General features: G+C 40.4%; 1 protein-coding gene across 4 annotated transcripts in view; it reads right to left on the bottom strand.

The window, feature by feature from the left end:
* atp8a1 (ATPase phospholipid transporting 8A1) overlaps nt 1-25429 on the bottom strand; it is a 222770-nt gene that overhangs the window by 56820 nt on the left and 140521 nt on the right. For all 4 annotated transcript variants that reach the window (XM_088343544.1, XM_088343546.1, XM_088343545.1 and 1 more), the window contains 2 exons: nt 24754-24937; nt 14789-14899 (listed from right to left, as the gene is read on the bottom strand). In XM_088343544.1, the coding sequence (XP_088199670.1) occupies nt 14789-14899; nt 24754-24937 (295 nt within the window). The remainder of the gene's footprint in view (nt 1-14788; nt 14900-24753; nt 24938-25429) is intronic.

The raw sequence follows: 25429 nt of genomic DNA, 5'->3' as shown, positions 1-25429 counted from the left end.
TGTGGGATGCACACTGAAAATATGCGAAGCGCTGCAACCACAAGTAGTTTCGGGGGTCTTGCTGGTACAGTGAACCTCTGTTTTCTGTCACAGGGGACGCATTCCTGAACCATCTGCGATATGGGGAAGACCAGATGGTTTTGCCTCTGTGACCCATATCGAACAAACTAAAATTCAGGGTTCGTACACCTTTGTGAACTTGTTCAGTGTCAAGCTGAGAGCAGCGATGAAAGCTATTCGAGTGGAGGATGGAAATCAACCTCTGGATCCTCCACCGTAAAGAACAATGACGAGTGGATAATTTAGAAAAAAGTCAGTGAAAACGAAGCCCGACCCGAACCCGAACATAATGATTGATATTTTAGGCCCGACCCAAGCTCAGGCTTAGGATCTTACCTCTTTGATGAAGATAGGGAAAAATAAAGTGACAACCAATCAATTAAATGATTAATAATTAAAATATATTCAATAGTAATATAATGGGCAGCATGGCGGCGCAGTGGTTAGCGCTTGTGCGGCACAGTTCATGTCATGGGAACCTCCTGCGTGGGTTCAAATCCAGCTCCAGACTTCCTGTGTGGAGTTTGTATGTTCTCCCCGTGCTTGCGTGGGTTTCCTCCGGGCACTCCGGTTTCCTCCCACATTCCAAAGACATGCATTTCAGGTGAATTGGCCGGTCCAAATTGTCCCTAGGTGTGAATGCGCGAGTGAGTTGTCTGTCCCCGTGTGCCCAGCGATTGGCTGGCAACCAGTTCAGGGTGTCCCCTGCCCACTGCCCGAAGATGGCTGGGATGGGCTCCAGCCCCCCCGCGACCCTAATGAGGATAAGCGGTACGGCTAATGAGAGATGAGTAATACATAGATATTAATTGTACGATAGATCTCACTCCCCATTTTGAAAGCATAGCGTAACGAGGAGACGCTAGCAATCGGGTCAAACTCCTGAATTAATTACAACTCAGTTCAATAAGAGGCTAGAGCCAGTTAATTGTTGTGCACGTTTTCAAAAAAAAGGCTTCCTTTCACGGCAAGGAGCAAGAGTGTTTTGGCCCAGGTCCTCAGGGTCCGCAATACGTCCCTCTGTCAGTCTCTCTTGAAGGACAGATGCATTGATTTGCTCATTAAGGGGAAGAACCTGCCAGGATTTTTCTTCTCCTTTTTCTTTTTGTGATTGAGGGCCACTCGGTAAAGGGGTGTGGCTGCTTTCAACCCTCCACCTCCCAAAAAGCCAAAGAGGCGATTAAAATACCCAGTTGCATATTCAGTAGCAGAGTAAAAAAAAAACATTGATTGCAAAGCTACCAGAGGCTAAGGGAGTCTGATACTTGGACTTTTGGTATCGGTCCTACCCGAGTAAATGTGAGGTAGTATAGATCAATACCGATACTTTTTGCTTGTAAATGTCACGATTATTAAAGAAACGTAACCATATCTTGAGTTCGTTTGATTATGATTTAAAAAAAAAAAAACGCTTTTTTATTAAATAACTACAATGCAAACATTAAAATTCTAATAAATATATTTCTCTTGCAACTGTTTCAAAATAAAAGTCAAAACAGTCAAATAAAAAAGCATCAATGTAATGAAAATACTATCGTCCCTCCATAAAATTCAGCTGGTTCAAAACGCCTCTGCTCGCATCATCACAAAAACATCTTCCCAGCAGCACATCACCCCCGTTCTCCAACAGCTACACTGGCTTCCTGTTCAGCATCGCATCAGCTACAAACTCATCTTATATACATATATGGCCATTCACAACCTGGCTCCTCCTTACCTGTCCGACCTTCTCCAGGTGCACGTCCCCACTCGCTCCCTCAGATCCTCGTCCTCCCTCCGACTGTCAGTGCCCCCTGCCCATCTGAGCACCATGGGAGCCAGAGCCTTCAGTCGCGCTGCTCCCAAGCTTTGGAACAATCTACCTCCGGACCTCCAAAACTGCACACCTCTCTCCACTTTTAAGTCCCGTCTAAAAACACACCTGTTCAGGACTGCCTACAACACATAGCTTCTCCATTTCTTATGTTTTTATGATTTTATGTCTTGTTTTTATTTGTTATTTCGTTTACAACTTTTTAAATTGTATTTTTTTTCTTTCATTGTTTGTACAGTGTCCTTGGGTGGCCTGAAAGGCGCTTTTAAATAAAATGCATTATTATTATTATTATTATCATTGCATTATTATTGTAGCAAAGTCGAAATGACGGCTAAAAGACCTTTGGTTGCAAAATTTTAATCACCCGTGAGCAAAGCGAGGGTGGTGATAATGTTTTCTTAAGGTAAGTATACTGTATATATCTGTTTGGTTGTCTGTTTGTGTCTTTCCACCCAAGAAAAGGGGGCAAGGGTTTAGATATGACCACCATCTTTCACAGGCAGTCAGGTAGGTCACCCTAGATGGGGAAAAAAGGCCCTAAAAGCTGACCCAGCATTTTTGTTTTTGTTAATTAAAGTCAGAACGACAGACTATCAACACAATTTTATTGCAGGCAGTCAGGGCAGGTTACCCTAGATGTGAAAACCACCCAAAAAAGCTGAAATGGCGTTTTGGATTTGCTGACTAGCATCTTTCCCAGAAAGACCTTTTATGAGCTCAGGCCAGAACAAGTTTGGCCAGGATCACAATATTTTACAAGTGATCAGGTAGGTCACTCCAGAGGTGCAGGACCCTTCCTAAAAGATAAATCGTTTTTGTGCCTCAACGTGGGTGATGCTCTAATGGCGCACAGCCATTCTAGTTACCTTCTGTTTTAATTTCATGTGTCTTATACAGACCCTCCCCTACTCACGACCATTCGACTTATGAAAAACGGTAGATATGAACCCTATGAATTTTTTTGCAGGATGTAGAAAAATATCTGGAAATTGCTGTAAGTTAGACTTTGTATTGTGTACACCTTTTTCCCAAAATCAGGACATTGCTTCTTCCCGCCACTACCGACGTGTTACGCTAAGAGGTCACCCAGCATACACCCGGCAGAAAAAAATCGCTTCCTCTTCCTAGTTCGTGTGTAAAAAATGTATACAGTATCTCCAGCGCGATCAGAACTTTTACATTTTTTTTATTTAATATCTCGTGCATCCATCCGATATGGTTGGTGTAAAGTGTAAAGAAAAGGCGAGCTGTTTCTTTTAAAATGAAAGTGGAATAAGAAAGCTTGATGTGGTTGAGAAAATCATTGGATAGCTTTTTTCAGCCAGTGTCCAACACGGAGGAGGACCTCTTGAAACTTATCTTCCATGAGTACGTTAAACTTCTTTATTTTTCTTTATAGAGCATATTATTTTGTGAAATGTGTATTTTTTAGTACAATAAAATACAGGTAACTTCTACAAGCCTTAAACATACAAATTATAACACTGAAGCAACTTATGAACAAATTCAACTTACAAACGATCTCGTTCGTAAGTAGGGTCGCATCTGTGGTTGAATGCGGCTAATGTATGGAAAATCAATTTCACAACAAGGTATTTTGAAGGTCAATATATAATCAGGGGCACCTTATAATCCGGTGTAACCACACTTGGATCAAATTTGAAAGTTACAATAAATATTCAATCGAGGGTTGGTACACCTTTTTTACGGCCAAATTCAAGCACCTTTTAAGGACCTTTAAAAGCTAATTTTCTAATTTCTTCAGTACCGCTAAAACATAAATGCGGTGCGTATCATGCATTTTGCAGAGCCGCAAATATACCTGCGATTTACATATGCAAATTTTTAATCATGTCTGTGCATTTATCAAGACATGGTTTTGAGAACTTGGAACATTTTGAATATATCGGTTTTTGAAACAAATATCTTCCCATAGAAGTGTTGGATAAAAATAGCAGTAAAATCTGGCTTACATTTTCAGTTGCAGGAATTTTTTTCTCATTACAATTTACCATTGGTAAACGCTGCCCTAATTTTTTTGAATGGCCCATACTTATTATATATACCGGAGCCATATCCCCCTAGTGGGAGGTGGCTAGAGTCATTTCTGACTCTTTTTGGGAGATTGATTCAGAGGAGGGGATTCCCAGCCCCCTCGCTCAACCCAACTGATGTGTTGGGAGTCATTAGGTGACCAAGCCCCCCAATTCCAACCCCTAATGCCGGGCGCCAAGCAGGGAGGCAATGAGTACCAATGTTGTAAGTCTTAGGTATGACTCGGCCGAGGCTTGAACCAGCAACCTCCCAGTGTCGGGGCGGGCACCCTACCCCCAAGGCCACCGAGCTAGTGGCTAATGGCCCATACTAAATGTCCATAATCGATATGTAATCTTTCCACTAATACCATTGTTTGATGACGCTATGTAGGACAATGCCATACAGACTAACGCAAGCTGGCGTTAATCATGAAGGAAGAAATGCAAGGTCAATGCGAAGCCACCAGTTAACAGTGTCATTTTTAAGCAGACTTTTTGAGAAACATGGGTACAATTTCAAGGATTTCCAAGCACTTCACCCAAAATTCATGCACTTTTCAACTTTTGAAAACGCAACATTGAAATGCAAGCATTTTGAAGGTGTTCAAGCATCCGCACAAACCCTGAACCTTTCGATCCACTAACAGCATTATTATAGCGAAAGACGGTATCAATCCAAAGACAATAGTGTCAATCCGATCCAAGGACTCACTCCCTATCAATAATATCGACGGTTGGATCGGTCCGCCCACCCTTACAGGAGGCCTCGTTGAGAAGTGTCTGGAAGGGGTTGACATTTGTCCCTTACCATGCGGGTCCTGATACTCCGGGGCTGGCTACTGCAGAATGGCTAATAGAACCCTTGCACAAAGGCCCCATTGAGGACATGAAGAAGTGGCCGATAAATATGCCACAAATATGTGGCGTGGCATGCGAGCGGCGGCGTTTTGCAATGCGGAGCACGGCCTCTTGAATACGCTTTCATGTAATAGCCTCGTAAATGCCACTTGTCCGTCAGCCGGCACCCCCCTCCCCGGCTGAGTGTCAATCAAAAAAAAGAGTGGCTCGCAGGATTGGCTATTTGAATGACGTTGCTATGGTTCCCTTTCCCCGAGCTTGAATGCAGCTCCCCTTTTCACCGCACTCCTTTAGTTAACTGTGTCGTTTGGGATGAAAGTGGGAATTCTGCAGGAGGAATCGCATTAAGTAAAATATGTGCATGATTGGCTGGAAGAAAAGGTGACAAATTGATGGAAACGGAGCGGAATGGTAACGGATTGGAAACACCTGGACGGTAAAAAAAACAAGTCATATTTCTCTGAAACAAACGCCACGCCCGATAACATTTCAATTAAAAAAAAAAAGACGCATTAGTATCTTCCGTTATTTCCGTAACCCTAACTCTTATATGGAACTGAAAGTAAAGCCATGTTAAATTGTTAATTTAAAGTTACATTTTTGAAAGCATTGATCGATAAGGTCTATGACACGAGCAGTAGCTGCTATGTTATTTAGCAAAAACTACTAAAGAGGTGCTACCGGCAAAAACAAAGCAATCATATTTGCTAATATAGTGATCTATCTATGAGAGCGAGAGAAAGAGTGAGTGTGAGAGAGTGTGTGTGTGAGAGAGAGAGAGAGAGAGTGTGAGAGAAAGAGAGAGAGAGTGAGTGAGAGAGCATGTGAGAGAGTGTGCAATAGAGAGAAAGAGAGAGTGAGAGACAGTGTGTGAGAGAGAGAAAGAGAGTGAGTGTGAAACTGTGAGAGAGTGTGTGAAAGAGAGAGTGTGAGAGAAAGAAAGAGTGAGAAAGACAGAGAGAAAGATAGAGAGAAAGAGAGTGTGAGATTGTGTGTGAGAGCGTGTGTGAGAGAGAGTGTGAGAGAGATGGTGAGAGAGTGTGAGAGAAAAATAAAGTGAGAGTGAGTGTGAGAGAGTGTGAGCGAGTGTGAGAGAGAGTGCGTGACAGAAAGTGAGAGTGTGAGAGAGAATGTGAGAGAGAAAGAGAGAGTGAGAGAGTTTGTGAGAGTGAGAGAGAGTGTGAGAGAGAGTGTGAGAGAGAGTGTGAGAGAGTGTGTGAGAGAGTGTGAGAGAAAGAGTGTCAGAAAGAGTGTCAGAAAGAGAGTGTGAGAAAGAGAGCGTGAGAGAGTGTGAGAGCGAAATGGTGCGAGAGAGCGAATATTAAATGTTTTGTGATCACTATCGAGAATAAGTCATTCACAATTACATAACCTCATATTGCCAGCTGTAGCTTCTTTTTTAAAATATATATACCATGATAAAACAGATAAAATGTCATGATCGACATCAATATTTTAAATATTTAGCAAATAAGACTGTCAACCCCAAAAACAACCCCTACTGTGCTCATTTTAGATTACAGGAACATATCATGAATTTTTAAAGCGGGCCCCTAATTCTAAACATAGTTTTATTTCTCAAAAGTTAACTACAGTATACTGAGACAAAATGTGTTTGATGCATATTTTAAATCAAAAGCAGTCAATCAAAAGCTTGGTAGAAAAAAGTAGGCTACATAAACATCTACTAGTAAATAAACCTGTTTTATAAATATATGATTACAGACTAAAAACATATGATACATCTCCCCCTACTTACGACCATTCGACTTACGGAAAACGGCAGATACTAACATCAGTTTCTGGATGTCGAAAAATATCTGTACATTGCTGTACGTAAAATTTTGTATCGTGTGCACCTTTTTTCGAGTACAGGACATTACTGTAGTGCTTCTTTCTGCCACTACCGGCGTGTGGCGCTGTGAGAGCTCACCCAGCATCCACCCCGAAGAAGAAATCTGCTTCCTCTTTCTAGTTTCTCGTGTAAACATGCTATACTGTCTATGTCCAGGGTTGGGTAGGGTTACTTTAACTGGATTACTTTCAATTACTTTTGGATTACTCCAATACCAAATATGCTAATAAAAGACAAAATAAACTAAATAGGAATGAAATTACTAAAGACTTGGGGAGTAACGGAATACTTGGAACGGCAAAAATGATGTTGGCAAGCCGTTTGGATTTATTTTCATTTTGTTTCTTTCGCATTTTATGTTAGTTTTGCTGGAGATCAAAGAGATCAAAGCCAGGAGAGAAAGCTTACCATGTGTTGTGAGTCATCATTTTATTCATATTTAGTTTCTTTTGTCTTTTATTAGCATATTTGGTATTGGAGTAATCCAAAAGTAATTGAAAGTAATCCAGTTAAAGTAACCTTACCCAACCCTGTTTATGTCTATACTATATCTAGCGTGCTAAGAACTTTGACATGTTTATTGTTTAAAATCTCGTACATCCATTCAATATGGTTGGCGTAAAGTGTAAAGGGGAGGCAAGCCGATTCATTTGAAATGAAAGTGGAATAAGAACGCTTGATGCGGTTGAGAAAATGGTTGGATCGTATTTTTTTTGGCAACTTTCTACCACGGAAGAAGAAGTCGCCCAACTATTGAAGCTCATCTTCCAAAAGTAAGTTAAACTTCACTTAATAGAGCATATTATGTTATGAAATGTTTATTTTTTCGTACAGATCGTGTGTAAACATTCTATACTGTATCTCCAGCACACTAAGAACGTTGACATTTTTATTGTTTAATATCTCGTGCATCCATTCGATATGGCTAGTGTAAAGTGTAAGAAAAAGCGGCCCTTTCTTTTGAAACGAAAGTGGAATAAGAAAGCTTGATGCGGTTGAGAAAACAGTCGGATCGTTTTTTTTTTCATCCACTTTTTACCACGGCGGAGGAAGTCGCCTAACTCTTGAAGCCCATCTTCCAAAAGAACGTTAAACTCAACTTTATTAATCTTTATAGAACATATTATTTTATGAAAGGTTTATATTTTCGTACAAAACTATTCAGGTTACTTATACAAACCTTAAGCATAATAAATATAGCACTTGAGCAACTTACAAACAAATTCAACTTCAACGAGTGTCCGAAATCTCATTCTTAAGCAGGGCAGCGTCTGCACATTGGAATCAAGCTCTGAAACTTGAAATATAAATCTTAAAGAGAACCAAATATGTGACATGGTAAAAAAAAAAAACAAGCTGCTGTATTGTATGTGCCACAATGCTTGCAGTATAAAGTTAAACAAGAAAATGACATAACATGTTTGAATTCCCTGGGAGTGACACGAAGCACATGCCAAGACAAAGCTAAACCTATCGGTGCGACAAACCAGAGCACGTGTCTTAGATTTCAGACTCTCACAAAGTCTTCCTTTATTTCCTAGAAACCCCTTCAAGAAGCAACACACGTTATCCTAACCTAAACCCGTTTCCGCTGCCGCCGACAAAAAATCCGTGCATAGACATCCGCGACCCACAAAGCGGTTTTGAAAGGAGCAGAATTGCAGTCCCGGTCCGGAAAGAACACACAAACAAAAGTTGAGAGGAATTCCTGACCGCGGTTCGATTGCGGTCTGAGGTCCGAGGAGTGCTGTGGTTCATTTACAACGGCAGGCCAACTGTAAAAAGAGGCGATGCGGGGATTCGCCGGTGGATGGTTGAAATGGTGGTTATTTCTGAACATTTATCCGGATTCCATGAGATTAAAAGAGGGAAAGCTAACGGAGGCCGCAAAACAAATCGTAAAAAAAAAAAAAATGCAACTGTCACTCATGATAACCGCTAAAAACAAAAACAAAGTCCATTTCCACTGGAATAGAATCCAAACCAACGGATAGGAAGTAGGTATTTTTGACATAAACCCCAACCTTAGTGATTAGATTAAAAGGTCTAAAATACGTATATGTATACATATTTATGTATAAAATACACATATAATATCAGGCTAACCCAAACTCCTTAACGTCAACCCTTTTCTGCAACCACAACCCTAGCACACTAACCCTAACCCAGGGGTGTCAAACTCATTTTAACTCGGGGGCCACACGATAGAACACACGTTCTCTCGGACAAGAAATGAAAGAGAGAAAGATATCTCATCTCATCTCATCTCATTAGCCGTATCGCTTATCCTCATTAGGGTCGCGGGGGGGCTGGAGCCCATTCCAGCCATCTCTGGGCAGTGGGCAGGGGACACCCTGAACTGGTTGCCAGCCAATCGCAGGGCACACAGGGACAGACAACTCATTCGCTCATTCACACCTAGGGACAATTTGGACCGGCCAATTCACCTGAAATGCATGTTTTTGGAATGTGGGAGGAAACCGGAGTGCCCGGAGGAAACCCACGCAAGCACGGGGAGAACATACAAACTCCGCACAGGAAGTCCGGAGCTGGATTTGAACCCACGACAGGTTCCCATCACATGAACTGCGCCGCCATGCTGCCTGAGAGAAAAATATAGGAGAAAGAAATAGATAGAGAGCTAAATAGATAGAGATAGATAGAGATATAGGGAGGGATAGATAGAGATAGATAGATGTCTATATGTCTAGATAGATATAGATAGATAGCATAAAGCTAGCATAATTTTCCATGCTGAAAACTAGCTTCTTTTGCTTAAGAAATTAGTACTACTCATCTTACAGAAAACTACCTTAAATCTCCAACCTGAAAACTAGCTGCGACAATTAGCATCAGTCTTTGGTGCAGAAGGCTAGCATCATCTTGCTAGCTAAAAACTCTTTGCTTTTCTCGGGTGCATCACAGTCTTATGATTTGCCATATGGTCAAATCAAGTCACATTTATTTGTATATATTCAAATGTAATTATTTACTTCTTGTTTGAACAATATATCATTTTGAGTAGTTGTTATAAGGTACATTGTTCTAAGTGGTGCTCTGATTTATTGTTGGGAGGGAGGCCTTCAGTACTATCAAACCACCTGCCGGATTTTGGAATTGGCCTTGTAAAATTAAAAAAGATGGCAATAAATGGTTCTACTACAGTGTTCATTTTACCTGTGAAAAGTAATGGGTCCCGGGGACTCGCATGCCCAAAAATCTATGGGTCCCAACAGAGATCTATGGGTCCCCAAAATTTAGTGTTATCGAGGTTGACATTGTAAATCGGCGACAAATATATAATATAAATCTTTATATTCATTCAGTTTTAATCATCACAGTTAATTGGTAATACAAAGCAGTTATCACTTCAGATTTTTCAGTTCACAATATTGTACACTATACAAAATAATATTGCTGAAATATTTATAAATTCATGCAGTTTTCATCATCACAGTTAATTGGTTATACAAAGCAGTTATCAGTTCAAATTTTTCAGTTCATATATTCTTCGTGGTTTGCTGTCCCGCCATAGTTGTAATGCCTTCTCAAAGTCCAGTCCATTATCATCCTCTTCATAGCGTAACCCGGAGTATAATTTAATCCATTTTCGCAGAAAAGTCCTTTTCTTGCTAGTATTCTTTTGTTTATTTTCTTTCGTCGAATCGTTTCGCTTCAAAACACGTGTTTTCCTTGCCTTCGCGGTCTCCTGAAGAATTTTTCCGTCGTTTTTTCGTGCCGGAATTATTGCCGTTGTTACCACTTTCTGTGTTATGTTTCGACTTATTACCGACACTGAAGAAATTACCAATTTTTTGTTGATTTGCACCTAATACCAACTGTTTTTTCGGAGGCATACTTCTCTTTCACTCGACAACCGCCACAACAATGACGTCATCTCGAAGCAACGAAATCTCGTTTGCCGAGATCGGCGCAAGACCAAAACAATAATGGAAAGAGGTCTTGTTGGTGATAGGAATAAGTGGAGAGGTGTTGTGAAAGGATAGTGGGATGTTTGGACGCGTTCTATGATATGGCAGGGGTAAACCAGTGAAAGCTGCTGGGCCCTGCTGTTGAACAGAAGTCTGTGTTGTGTCACCTGGACCCAAATGACATTGCCTTTTTCTTGTGAATCTCCAACGTGCTCAGAACATTGAAATTTTTACAGTTTAATATCTCATGTATCCATTCAATATGGTTGGTTTTAAGTGTCAAGAAGAGGCGAGCAGTTTCTTTTGAATTGAAAGTAGAAGAAAGCTTGATGCGGTTGAGAAAATGGTCGGAACGTTTTTTTATCGGCCACCATTTACCACGGGGGAGGGCCTCTTGAAGCACATCTTTCAAAAGTAAGTTTAACTCAAATTTTTCTTTATAGAGCATATTCTTTTATGGAATAATGCCTGACGAAAAGTTCGGGGTGGGGTAAATCTTTGTTTAAAAAAAAAAAAAGTAATCGGGTAATAATGACAATTTGGTGCCAAAAAAAGGGGGCGCACGTTGATTTGACCCAATGCGTCCCCAGCAAAAATGATGCGTCTAGGATGCAGGGACGCGGGCAAACCAGAACCCTGCTACTAATGCCTTCTGTTTTTCTTTATAAAATTAGAATGGCCTGCAGGAGATTTTCTCCCACTTGACAAGAGTTGAAGCACAACACATCACGGCAGAGTGTCCGATAGGATGCACTTAACCTATCTACGTTCCGGCTTCCGCCTTTGAACTCGGTGAGTGCGAGGCCTGCTGTGTGTCACAAGCCATCCGCGACGTTCCCATTCGTCTTCAATGATATGAGGAAAGCCAACCCAACAATGCTCACTTTCACGGTGGTCCAGGAAAAGGCAGAAACAGCTTTTTAATGTCTCCGCAATCAATTGTAAATCTACCGTGTGTTTTCCTCTCATGCCGTGTGGAGTTCAAATGACTGTGCAGGAAGATTTAAAGGCCTTTATTCAGGTGAACTGTATCATCTTTGAGGAAGAGTCCCGTTTTTTACCAGGTTTGTTTTTTGTTCGGCTGAATTGAAACCGGCTGCGTGTGATCTTCATCGGCGGTAGCGCAAACATGTAGAGTTTACATAATTGATTGGTTGGGGTGTTGAAACAATTTGAGAAATTTGTGGAGTTGTGGCGGAGCTATCTCTTGGATGCTTGGCGAAGTTATCATTTGATCTTTTGGATGAAAAGTTCTTATTTTGTACCTCTGCACCGTACATTCGGGGGAAGAACTGCTGTATGGTAGTTCCATATGTATATCGGAGTTTGTGCACCTTTTTCACGGTCAAATTCAAGCACTTTTCAAGCACTATCAAGGCCGATTTTTCAATTTTTCCAGTACCTTTAAAGGAAAAAAAAATCAGCAACAATCAAAATAATTTTTTTTGTCGGTTTTGATGACTAAAATAAAGTTGTTATCTTGCTGCTAGAACATACTTTGTGCGATTTTGAGACGTTCCTATCCATAATCTAGGATCTATTGTGTGTCAATTGGCTGCTTTAAACTGACATGATTTCTGCCATTGTGCTTCAACAATTCACGTGCATTTTCAATATGTCACACTTGTTTACAAACACGGTAAAGGCTCTGTTGGTGTTAAATGGAGTACAACACGCAAGACAAAAAATAAAATTAAAAAATACTGCCAAATTTGGCCCTGCGATTGGCTGGCAACCGGTTCAGGGTGTCCCCTGCCCATTGCCCGAAGATAGCTGGGATGGGCTCCAGCACCCCGCGACCCTACTGAGGATAAGCGGTGCAGCTAATGGTAGGATGGATGGACTGCCAAATTTGGGCTCATTTAAATGATATTGATTGCTCTGGAAGCAGAGTGAATTCAATATTTCAATATAATATTTTAATGTATGTTTTTTCCGTGTTTTGCCATAAGATCTGTGTCTGAATTTGTTAAAATATAATTGTAAATAGTTTTTTTTTTGCATTTTAACATTTATTTATGGCACTGAAAAATTCATATTTAATTGTTATTTATCTTTATAGAGCATATTATTTTATTGAGCATTCATACAGAGACTTGATTACACACAGGTGGTTTCCATTTATTATCGTTAGTCATTTAGGTCAACATTGAATCCTTCCGAGATCCTCACTGAACTTCTGAACTTGCAGCACTGAAAGTAAAGGAGCTGAAAAATTTTGGACACCCACTTTTATATTTTTTTATTTGTTAAAAAGGTTTAAAATATCCAATGAAGTGTGTTCCTATTCATGATTGTGTCCCACTTATTCTTGATGCTTCACAAGAAATTACAGTTTTATATCTTTATGTTTGAAGTCGGGCAGTACAGCGGCGCAGTGGTTAGCACATGTGGGGCACAGTTCTAAGGTCGTGGGAACCTCCTGCGTGGGTTCAAATCCAGCTCCCGGCCTTACTGTGCGGAGTTTGTATGCTCTCCCCGTGCTTGCGTGGGTTTCCTCCGGGCACTCCGGTTTCCTCCCACATTCCAATAACATGCATTTCAGGTGGATTGGCCAGTCCAAATTGTCCCTAGGTGTGAATGAGCGAGTTGTCTGTCCCTGTGTGCCCTGCGACTGGCTGGCAACCAGTTCAGGATGTCCCCTGCACACTGCCCGATGATTGCTGGGATGGGCTCCAGCACCCCCGCGACCCTACTGAGGATAAGCGGTGCAGCTAATGAGATGAGATGAGATGTTTGAAGTCTGAAATGTGGCATAAGGACGCAAAATTCAAGGGGGCCAAATAGTTTCGCAAGCCACTGTAGGCTGTCTTGTCAGAACCGCATGCAATAGTCAAGGTCAGATTCGGGTCGACATCGACTTGAATGATCGATGTTTCGTCACCGTGTTCAAACACCACCGAACCTACGCTTTTACTGTTGGCATACTGACAAATGTCTGATGATGTGATGCTGTCCCGGTTGTTATCCGGACGGGGGCACGGTGGAAACAAGAGATGAACAAAACTGGGAAATACTCTGTGTCTGATGGCAACTTGATTCTGAAGCTTCGTGCGTTCCATGTGTGACTCTAATGCCTCGACTCCACAATTTCTTGCCTCGTACACATTACAGGCACAGCGAAAAACGATTGTCGGACAGCCACTTCTCATGAAATGGACACGTTTCCCATGGTCCAAAGTAAAAGACTCTGTCCGAGGTAGCTATGTATATTGTGAGTAGACATGTGTCATCTTTCAAAGGCCCGACTGAAACCACATCACTGTTTTGATGGTTCTGTTATTGTGGTAACGCGATAATGCCATGAAAGTAAATTGGTGAATTAGTGAGAAACAATAGATTAATTTTAATCTTAATTTCTAAGACTTTTGAAAATTGGAATTAAGATATTTTAATGGAAATTAAGGCCTTAATTTTAAAATAATGAACTCAATGCCTTTTAAGACTTTTCAAGGATCCGCGGGAACCCTGTATTAATTCTCTTGGGTTACAAAAGCAGATCCACCCTGAAGGATTTTATATTTTATACATTTTACTATAAAGGATTTTATTCAAGTTACATTTATTGAATGCAATGACATTTTTTGACAGAGAGGGCTTAAGTTCGATGACAGGTCGCGCCTGTGTTTTGACTGGGGAATTTTGACAACAGGGCGCTGACGAGTTTCTTCAGACATCGTGGCGACGAGGGTGGAGTCCACGGGGAGAGTATCTGGCCCGCCCCTTGGGAGGAGTCGGCACGCCCATGGGGGGAGCCAGCACGCCCATGGGAGGAGCCGACACCCCAGCTTGTGAAAAGAACTTCAGATGACTGAAGATAAAAGATCGATCGAGAGGGACAATCGAGAGAGAGAGGCTCGACGAAGAGTGACACTAATTCGGCTAATTCGATGGAATTCACTTAGTTAAATACTTTAAGAAAATAAATCTGCCCCCGTGTGGAAATGCTGCTCTCTTGCCCATATTTTCCCGAAAAGAAACGAGCATGCATTGTTGGGTGAATTAACAATTTGGTAAACGATACATTGTAATGTATTTAATTCCCAACATCCCTGAAGAGTTTGCAAATTTAAGAACAGCAACACCAATATTGACAACAACAGTCAAAGCAATTAACACTCGTGCGTAATTATAGTAAAAAAAAATCCAACTGGCATCCTATGCAATCTCTTTTGCAGGTCCCCAAAATTAAAAACAGAAGAAACAGACAAACATGACCATGTACACTTACCTCTATAATATAAAGGACGATGTTTTTGTAGAAGCAGTACAGAATACATTTGGCTACACGGTTGTAATTCCAAGCTCCGTGAACCAGCAGAAGATTCTTCAAGTATTTGAACTGCGTGGGAGAAAAGATAAAGCAAAGGTGTTTGAGTTTACCGTCCGTACACTATCAGATGGTTCCGAACACGAGATATCCCAAAAAACACACTTGGAATGTTTGGATGCAGTAAATAATCATCGGGAATCTGTCATGTCCTAGCAGGAAGATGAGATAATAGTCCTTATTAAAAAAACATGATGTGGGTACTGTAAAGTTCAATGTGGCCAGTACATGACTTTGGAATGATCCTGCTATGAGCACGCCTGTGGTCAGTGTAAAATTACAGTGTAATTTCTGGCTGATAAGTGTGATTACACTGGATCACGACTCCAGCCCTGAAACGAATTACGTTTATTTTGAGTCCTTTCGCTGTCCGAACCCCGGAGAATCGGATTCCTTTCAATCGGACGGTTGATCGTGTAATATACATTTTGGTTGTTTGATCGGCCGGCACGCACACTTGCAGTTCACCACGTCACTAAAAATGAGTACAGGGCGTGGAGAGGTAATTGTTTCCCACGCTCACCCAACTGGCCGAAGGGTAATCATGCTGATCAAAATCATCCCCCGGGGAACCTGCATCGAGATCCCCGGCTTCCAGGAAGACATGCCCGTCCGAAATTGGAAGATTGCCACGAGCCAGTGATGCATATGATTGGCTATAATTGTAACATCAACTTGCTCGGTTGGTGGTTTTGAGGAAAAGTGTTGATTATACTGCTGGAGGGACTTTGTAGTTGATTATTATTATTATTGGTGCATTGCCAACAATTCTCCAACGAGGAACTCAAGCTACTAGCAGGATAAGTATGAGTTAGATGCATTAGCTTTTGGAAAAATGCTACAGTTAGCAAAGACATAAGCCTCGTTTGTGGAATTTATTTAAATTTGACAATTATATCATCCATCCATCCATTATCTGCTCTGCTTATCCTCAGTAGGGTCACCGGGGGTGCTGGAGCCATCCCCGTTATCTTCGGGCAGTGAGCAGGGGACACCCTGAACTGGACACAGGACAACTCACTCGCTCATTCACACCAAGGGACAATTTGGACCGGCCAATTGAACTGACATGCATGTTTGTGGAATGTGGGAGGAAACAGGACTGCACAGAGGAAACCCACGCAAGTACGGGGATAACATGCAAACTCCACACAAGAAGGTTCGATCTCATGACCTCAGAACTGTGCCGCAGAGGCGCTAACCACTCAGCTGCCGTGCCGCCCACACTAATATCAAAACAATTCAATTGATTAAAGCAGCAAAAGTAACACCATTTACCGTATTTTCCGCACTATAAGGCGCACCTAAAAGCCTTTATTTTTTTCAAAAGCTGACCATGCGCCTTATAATACAGTGCGCCTTATGTATGGATCAATATTAAGTCGCAAAGTTTTCCAACTAACTTTCAGCCGCCGACTAGATTTTCCCCCGAACACCAAGTAGTCCGCAATTTATGCTGGGATTTATTTACCGGCGTTTCATTGGCTAACCAATGTGTCAATCATCATTTGAATCGATCACTATCGGCTAAAGTTATTCGGAGGTCAAGGGGCGGATCCTTTTTATCATTTACAGGCTGGCATAGGCTTAAGCGGCAAAACAAAGCCTGCAATTGGCCGAAAAAGATGTGTCAATCATCAGTTGAATCGATCACTATTGGCTAAAGTTATTCGGAGGTCAAGGGGCGGATTCTTTTTATCATTTACAGGCTGGCATAGGCTTAAGCGGCAAAACAAAGCCTGCAATTGGCCGAAAAAGATGAATGTGAATAGCACGTGGTTGACGGCATAGAGAAAGCATTTTTTTACTATTCTGTATTTGTAAATATTTTATTCTCCTGGATTTACTACACTCACGGATATAAGAGGACCATGGTTGCACATTATTATTGAACACAACGACTTCGGTGAGCTACTCCGGCTATATATTTTCTCTGTATCTTGTTTCAGACTGAACTCGATGTTTCTGTGATGAGCGGTGCAGATAATGGATGGAATGGAGTGTCTATTTTTAAATTCAACTCAATTCCAAGTGTTTATTGTCATATGCACAGTAAAGTTGCGAGCGAAAAAGAAAATAGAAACTAAGGAATGGTTGGCATTTCTTGAATCCCAAGACTTTAACCTTCCGATTGATGGAACGATGCATTTGAGTGACATCGTACAGACACCGCATCCGCACGTGTTCTCGACACGTATTTGCGTCTTTGCAAGCTTTGGGAATGTTAAGGGGGTAATAAGTTGGACTGAACTATCTGACTGTTTTGTCCACGTTCCCATTGTAGCGCCTTATAATCCGGTGCGTCTTATGTATGTCAAATATAGGACCAAAATCTATTTTTTCGGGGTGCGCCCTATAACCCGGTACGCCTTATAGTGCGGAAAATACGGTACTTATATTTAATCTTAGAAAAATGTATTGATGGTTATACAATTTTTAGGGGTGACACCCATGCTTGTGAACAGAGTAATATGTTTCACTTCTATCAAAGGGCTCAATTGAAAAAAAAAAAAGAAAATCAAACAAACTATAGCTAGTTGAGTTAGCATTAGATTGCCCAATATGGATTAAGAATGATATTAATATATCTCCTTTCCCCAGTAAATTATTAAGTAAATGTAATTTGAATGGCACATTTTTGCTCAGTCCATGTATTGAATGAATTTGGGAAGTTGATATTTTTTCATATTATATACCTGAACTTCGAAGCATTGCATTTGCATTAAGAATTATTATACTTTCTAAGTGTTTTGATACATTAAACTACTAGTATAAGAGTAGTAAGACAGGGTTCCTACAGCTTAAGGCAAATTAAATTTAACACTTTAAGATTTCTTAATGAATTTTGAAATCAAATTCAAGACCAAGTTGACAAAAAACCCCCAAACAATTGAAACACACAAAACAAAACAAAAAACACTACATGAATTAGAGGCTATTTTAAACAGATGTTTATTTTATTTTATTTTTAAATATATGTAAGAGACTGGGAGCCTGAAAGCAGATTTGAGAAGGAAATTAATTGTTTTGAGATGAAGTGTTTGAGGAGTATGTTAGGAGTGACTAGACTGGATCGATTGAGAAATTAAATTGTGAGAGACAGAACTGGAGTAGTAGTGGAACTGAGCAAGCGTGTGGATAAGAGACTACTCGGTTGGTTTGGACACGTGGAGAGAATGGATAAGAAGCGAATGTTGAAGAGGATCTACAGAGCAGAGGTGGATGGATGGTGTCATGAGTGCACTGGAGGAAAAAGGTCTTGTTGGTGATAGGAATGAGTGGAGAGGTGTTGTGAAAAGATAGTGGGATGTTTGGACGCGTTCTATGATACGGCAGGGGTAAACCAGTGAAAGCTGTCGGGCCCTGCTGTTGAACAGAAGTGTGTGTTGTGTCACCTGGACACAAATGACATGGCTTTTTTCTTGTGAATCTCCAGTTGTGCTCAGAACTTTGACGTTTTTACGGTTTAATATCTCGTGTCTCCATTCAATATGGTTGGTGTAAAGCAGGGGTCGGGAACCTATGGCTCGCGAGCCATATATGGCTCTTTCTATGAATATCAATGGCTCAGAGACAAATTTGATTGCATGCAAAATTTCTCCATCTTGTTCGAAACTTGAGTTAATCCAGAATCCAATCCAAAGCTAAGTGTCCGACGTTACTTCGCAGTATATATAGGGCACGTTTTTCACTACAATTTACAGTCAAGGTGTCACACAAAAAAGGGGGGAAAAAACTCGTTTTGGCTGTACAACGCTAAAGAATCCTTTATATAAAAGTTCACTGTATAATCTGTGTTCAGTGTTCAGATACCTTATGATGAATCCACAGAACAAACTGTAAATACGCCAAAACACCGGAAGAGAACTTAGTCTTTTGATTGGGTGAGTGGGAGGGATGGGTGGAGCCATGCAAAAAGCGCAAGCACTCCCTCCCATCTCTCGCCCTACGCCATCTGCGCCAAAAGTGAGCTCATCAGGCTCCCTATTTGCAGAATGTTGTGACGTTTTTACACAATAACTGCTTGCATCTGGTTTTCAAACCAATATGTATGAAAAAAAGGGTCAAAAGGAGTTTAACCGATCTTGAGTAATTGCAAGAAAGAGACAAGTTTAAAGTGGTATGTTTGTTGATTTTGGGACAGGGGCTCTGGCATTATTCTCTTTTCATATTTTTTATCAAATCATCAAAAATAAATGTGCTAAAGACTAAGCTTTTGTCTGGGGTGCGGGTTTAGCAATTTTGTAAATTTGTCTCATAATATATATGGTGTGGCTCTTTCCCAAAATAAAATTAATATTTTTTGCTTTTATGGCTCTTTGAGTCAAAAAGGTTCCCGACCCCTGGTGTAAAGTGTCAAGAAGAGGCGAGCAGTTTCCTTTGAATTGAAAGTGGAATAAGAAAGCTTGATGCGGTTGAGAAAATGGTCAGAATATTTTTTATCAGCCACTATTTACCACGGGGGAGGGCCTCTTGAAGCACATCTTTCAAAAGTAAGTTTAACTCAAATTTTTCTTTATAGAGCATATTCTTTTATCAAATGTTTAGTTTTGAGTACAAAACAATACAGGTTACTTATACAAACCTAATATAAACCTTAAACATACAAAATATATCACTGAAGCAGCTGAAGCACATCTCGTGGGGACAGCGTCTGTATAAGACTGCGTACAAAGTTACAATTTTCCCTTAGACAATTAGAAGAATAAGACTTTTCAAAGTGCGGGTTGATTCAATACTGAGTCCTAAAGTTTTCTACAGTTTCAGTATAATCATAGAAACATTTTTTAAGTTTAGTTATATGTTCAATACACCAATGGACAATTCTGTCTTTTCAATTCACTAAGAAAGTCTGTTGTTATAATCCAAGCTTGGACTTTGCAAACTTAACACAGACATGATGGAGCACAGTAGACAATACGTACCTACTAACGTATTTATATTTTCTGCAAATAATAAAAGACAGATGACTTTCAACTTCCACTGATGAAAAATGAAAATAATCATCTATGACAGTTCGCCCAAAGCATGCTTTATTTCAATTTTGAACAGCTTCCCAGGTAGGATTTCACTCTTCCAGTCAGACAATTATAGCGAACATGTGGCATTGCCAACATAGAGAAGGAAAAAAGACTCTGGAAGTGTAATTTAATTTGCAATGTGGATTATAAGAGGCCACCTGTCTTTGACACACATAAACCTTGGACTCGTAATGCGGACTGAAGTAGGGAACCAACTCGACCCTCTCCAATCATAATAGCGTACTCAAGGACAGAGTACGCACTGGGTCGTACGCAACTATAGCTTTCAGTCTCTGTGTGCGCGATAGCGAAATGTTGCGTTGAATCGTGTTCTGGGTGTAAACACAGGAGTGTTTTTGTCGCACTAGGGCAGTGTTCCCTCTAAGCTGCGCGCGTGCGCAATTGCGCACTGCTCGCACATTCTCAGTGCACAAAAATATTAGAGCTCAAAATTACTAATTAAGAAGCGACTCAAGTCAAAGTTACAGTGCATGAAGGTAAAAATACACGGGTTACCCTGACGTTGTGTCCTAAATGCGGTATTTTGAAGTCGAGTCGAAAAAGAACGAAGTTGAGTAAAGTTAGTAGAGTTTGTCGGGGAACCGGCTTCTTCGGCTCCGTTCACTAAAAAGAATTGGCTCTTTTGCGTCCTAAACGGCTCTTCGGTTTGTTTTTGCTTCTTTAATCCCAACATGACCAAATATGATGTAAAATTATGCACAAAATGACTTAAAGGAAGGGGGGAATAGAACAAAAACGAAAAAAATACCAAAATGAAAAAGTAGTGAAAAGCTGTGAAAAAAAGAAACAAAAGGAAGAGAAAAAAGAAGGAAACATTTAGAAAAAAGCCAGAAAAAAAGAAAAGAAAGAAATGTAGGAAAAAAGTAAATAGAGAACAAAAAGAAAAAAGTAACAGCTAGGAAATAATAAACACAATTAGATTTTTTAAAATGAATTAAAAAAACTGGGAAAAAGAAGAAAAAGTTTGTGTTGCATTCAAATAATTTCCAATTATATCAAGTGAATCTTGTTGCCAACATCGTACTTCCACTAAAAAAATGTGATTAAGTACAGTTCTGTATCTTACAACCGACTCAATAAGCCCCCAAAAATGGTAATATTATGTGACAAAATATATCAGGAAATAAAAAGAAATGGATATCTTGTGAAAGAATTGTAAGAACAAACGACGTTTGTAGGCCGTACAACCTTTGCAATAGCACATGAGTCAATTCATTCAAAAGAGAAAAATCATTTTGCATTGCCGAAAACTGATGTCAAGTTTTGGACATGTTTGATAATGAATTATCTTGCCACACTTGGGATTATGGTTGCTCACTGTTGTTTCAAGCGTTGCTCACCGACTTTGTGTGAACGCTCAGACCCCTGCAAAATTACAGGGAACATTGCTCTCAGGTATCGTGTGTCAGCAGAAACCCTCAGTACAGTATGTGTTTACATTGTGGATTTTGCCGGAGTCTGTTTGTGATCTAGTTGTGTGGGGGATTGGGTGACGCTGGACGCCGGTTTTACAGGTAGAACCACTTCACGGCGTGAGATGATGACCAGGTAGACAAGAGAGCTTTTGTTGAGCATGGAAAGGTGTCAAACACTTGACAGTTGCAATGTCAAATGAGTTGACAAGGTGATACTTTCTATTGTTACAGGTGTTGGAAAGGGAAATGTTTTGGGGTTTTGCCAGCATAGTAGACACCGGGGTTACGACCCAATGTTCCCTGTAATTTTCCAGGGGTCTGAGCGTTCACACAGCGTCGGTGAGCAACGCTTGAAACAACAGTGAGCAACAGCAATCCCAAGTGTGGCAACTAACATTGTCAAACATGTCCAAAACTTCACATCACGTTTCATTTTGCTGAGTTTCCGGCAATGCAAACATTTTTTTTAACTTTTGAATGAATTGACTAAAGGTTGTTCGGCCTACAAACCTCATATCTTTTTACAACAATTCTTTCACAAAATTTCCATTTCTTTTTTTTCCTGGTATATTTTGTCGCATAATACTTACATTCTTGGGGGCTTATTGAGTCGGTTGCCAATATACAACTGTATTTAATCACATTTTTTAGTGGAAGTACAATTTTGGCAACAAGATTGACTTGGTATAATTGGAAATTATTTGAATGCACCACAAACTTTTTCTTCTTTTTCCCTGTTTTTTCTTTTTTTTAATTCCTTTAAAAAATCTCATTGTGTTTATTTTTTCCTAGCTGTTACCTTTTTTGTTCTCTCTTTACTTTTTTCCCTTTGTTTCTCTTTCTATTCTTTTTTTATGGGTTTTTTCAGAATTTTTCCTTCTTTTTTCTCTTCCTTTTGTTTCTTTTTTTCTCAGCTTTTCACTACTTTTTCATTTTGGTATTTTTTTCTTTTTTGTTCTATTCCCCCTTCCATTAAGTCATTTTGTGCATAATTTTACATAATATTTGGTCATATAGGGATGAAAGAAGCAAAAACAACCTGAAGAGCCGTTTAGGACCCGAAAGAGACGGTTCCTTTTAGTGAGCCGAGCCGAAGAAGCCGGTTCTCGAAAAACTCTACCGACTTTACTCAATTTCGTTCTACTTCGACCTTAACTTCCAAATACTACATTTAGAACACAACGTCAGGGGAACCCTTGTATTTTTACCTTCATGCACTGTAACTTCTTAATATGCAATTTCGAGCCCTGATTTTTGTGAGCTGGCTAGATTTCCCTGTGCCTGGAAAAGCTCTGGGTAGTGTGCAATTACGCACACACGCAGTTTGGAGGGAACATTGCGCTGGATAGATTTTCTTGTGCGCTGAGGATGTGCGCGCAGCTTAGAGGGAACATTGGTTTTTCCAAACATACAACATCAAAAAACAAATTTACGTGCCATCAAATTTACAAGATTCAAACTTAGCGGTGTTTGTGCGTATAACTGTGCAAGTTATGTCTCTAAGATAACTAACAGCTGTTGGAATGTGTTTTGAAATGCTTGTCTGCTATTGGTTTGCATCACAGCATCGTGAAGCTGTTGATATGCTATTGGCTGAACTCCCTCCCACAATGCCTTTCGCTCAATTTTCAATATCCTCATGGAAGCCCAGAAAGACAGCGGAGAGGAAGGAATATTACAGAAAGTCCTCCCAAAAATCATACATACAAGTCAGGGGTCTCAAACTCAAGGCCCGCATGAGAATAATTTGAGGCCCCTGTCTTAAAATGAAGGCTTTTATGTTAATACTGCCCACGCAAGTTTAATCACAAAAAGTCTCAAAGGACTGCAGAGGTTACAGTTACACCATCCCCTGATCTTAAACCAACATGCTAACAAGGAAAAACTCGAAACCTTAGCATGGGAAAAAGGGGCCTCACAAGTGGTTATACCCTTCTGACTAATTTGATTTTTCTACTCACCGACAGTGTTTGGGTCTTACTATTATTATTAACTTATTACTGATTTGTTTTTTTAGTCTTTATTAATTCTTAATATGGTTTAATTTTTTATCTTTAGATTTTAAAAAGATATTTGAGAACAACAAAATCTTGTTAAAAACCCGGTGCCGCCCTACTTTCCTTGAACCCTAACTCTGCCGCCCCCTAGGTAAATTGAGTTCGACATAAATTGTAATTATAATATAATGCATTTAATGCATTAGCCAATTACCATAGGTTTCTATCCTCGGCAATACGGCCATTTTACTTTGCAATCCCCACTTTTATCATCGCCGGCGACTTTAATCAGGCATGCTTAAGGACTGTACTTCCCAAATTCATTCAATACGTGGACTGAGCAATTACGGGAAAAAACACTGGACCGTGTGTACAGTAAGATCAAACATCTAGTTGGATCCGGCCATCTCTGTCTGTCCCTCACCCCCTCATACACCCCCCTCCGGAGGAAAACAAAGCCTATGCGATCAAGGACAGTACAAACCTCTTCTTGGTTCCTTTATCCCTTTGTTTTATTTATCCTCACTGTAAAATGTGGACCTGGAGTGCCACGTCCAATTTCATTGTCACAATATATTCAACCCATGTTGTAACAATGACAATAAAGGTACAGTGGAACCTCGTTTTTCGAACGCCTCTCAGTTCGAACAAATTTCGAGAAATTCTTGCTTCGCTGTTCGGTCAAAAAATCGGAGTTCAAACGCCGGTAATGCGTGAGTGCGTACGCTAGGGTGCGATGCTGAGCGGCGTACGGGTGTAGATCGCTCTTTTCCTGACCAACTGTTATTGTGTGCGGAAGTGCTTTGTTTTGCTTTCGCTTTTAATATAGGTGTAGCAAGTGTTTTAGCCCCTAATTATGCCTGCAAAGAAAGTCAGTGCAAGCAGCAAAGTAGCTACAGGTGAAAAAAGAAAAGTAGTGCGTACAACTATTTCATTTGAGAAAGAAATAATAGCAAAATATGAAGGAGGTGTGCGAGCGTCTGATCTTGCTAGGGAATACCCCACCGTCCACCTGTGCCTTCTGCTGACCACCACAAAGGTAAGAAATCCTATGCATAATTCTTTTCTTTATCCTTTTTTTTTATTTTTACACGTTCATGTTAGCGTAATCTGTCGTACGGAAGATTACGCGAACGTACGATTAGCCTGGGTTAGCTTTATGATTAAACAGTCAAGGTAGACATTCAGGGTGTTGGAACGGATTAAAACGATTTACATTATTTTTAATGGGAAAAATGATTTCGGTGATCGAACAAATCGGTTTTCGAACAGGGTTCTAGAACGTATTATGGTCGATAACCGAGGTTCCACTGTTTATTCTATTCTATTCTATTCAGAACAGATTAATGTCACATCCTGGGCGTTTGAATCAGAATATCTAAATAAGACAACGAAAAATGTGTGATGTTTACCTGAGCGATAGAGTAGTCAGAGGAGTTGGCGGCCTGCAATCCCTCGTTGCCAGATATTCCCACTCCGACGTGCGCAGTTTGAATCATCCCCACATCATTGGCGCCATCGCCGATAGCCAGCGTGATCACCTTCACCTGCTTTTTCACCATCTCCACCACCTCCGACTTTTGCAGAGGGGACACCCTGAAAAAGAAAGACCAGAATGCTCTAGATATGGACGAATGCACTATTTAATGCAGCAAGTTGGAAAATTAGCTTGCACATTTGAGTGCATTTGCAGTTTTTATGTTGCATCCCCTTTTGTATATAAAAATACTAGTCAAGTCAATTATTTGTGACGCCCTTAATCACAAGGAGTCTCAACGGGCTGCACAGACCACAGACTATTGCAAACGACAGACTATTATGACACCATCCCCTGATCTAAAATCTACATGAGGACAAGGAAAAACTGGTAGTTACTGATTAATAGTCATACAAGAACTGATTTGATTTGAGTTTTGAATACAACGAACATTATAGATTACCGTATTTTCCGCACTATAAGGCGCACCTAAAAGCCTTTATTTTTTTCAAAAGCTGACCATGCGCCTTACAATACAGTGCGCCTTATTTATGGATCAATTTTAAAGTTGCAAAGTTTTCCAACTAACTTGCAGCCGCCGACTAGATTTG

The sequence above is a fragment of the Urocampus carinirostris genome, chromosome 9 (assembly GCF_059441175.1).
Source record: "Urocampus carinirostris isolate Australia breed hairy pipefish chromosome 9, RoL_Ucar_1.0, whole genome shotgun sequence".
Classification (NCBI taxonomy): domain Eukaryota; kingdom Metazoa; phylum Chordata; class Actinopteri; order Syngnathiformes; family Syngnathidae; genus Urocampus; species Urocampus carinirostris.
Note: the sequence above shows the minus strand (reverse complement) of the source record. Positions and strands in the feature narration are given on the sequence as shown.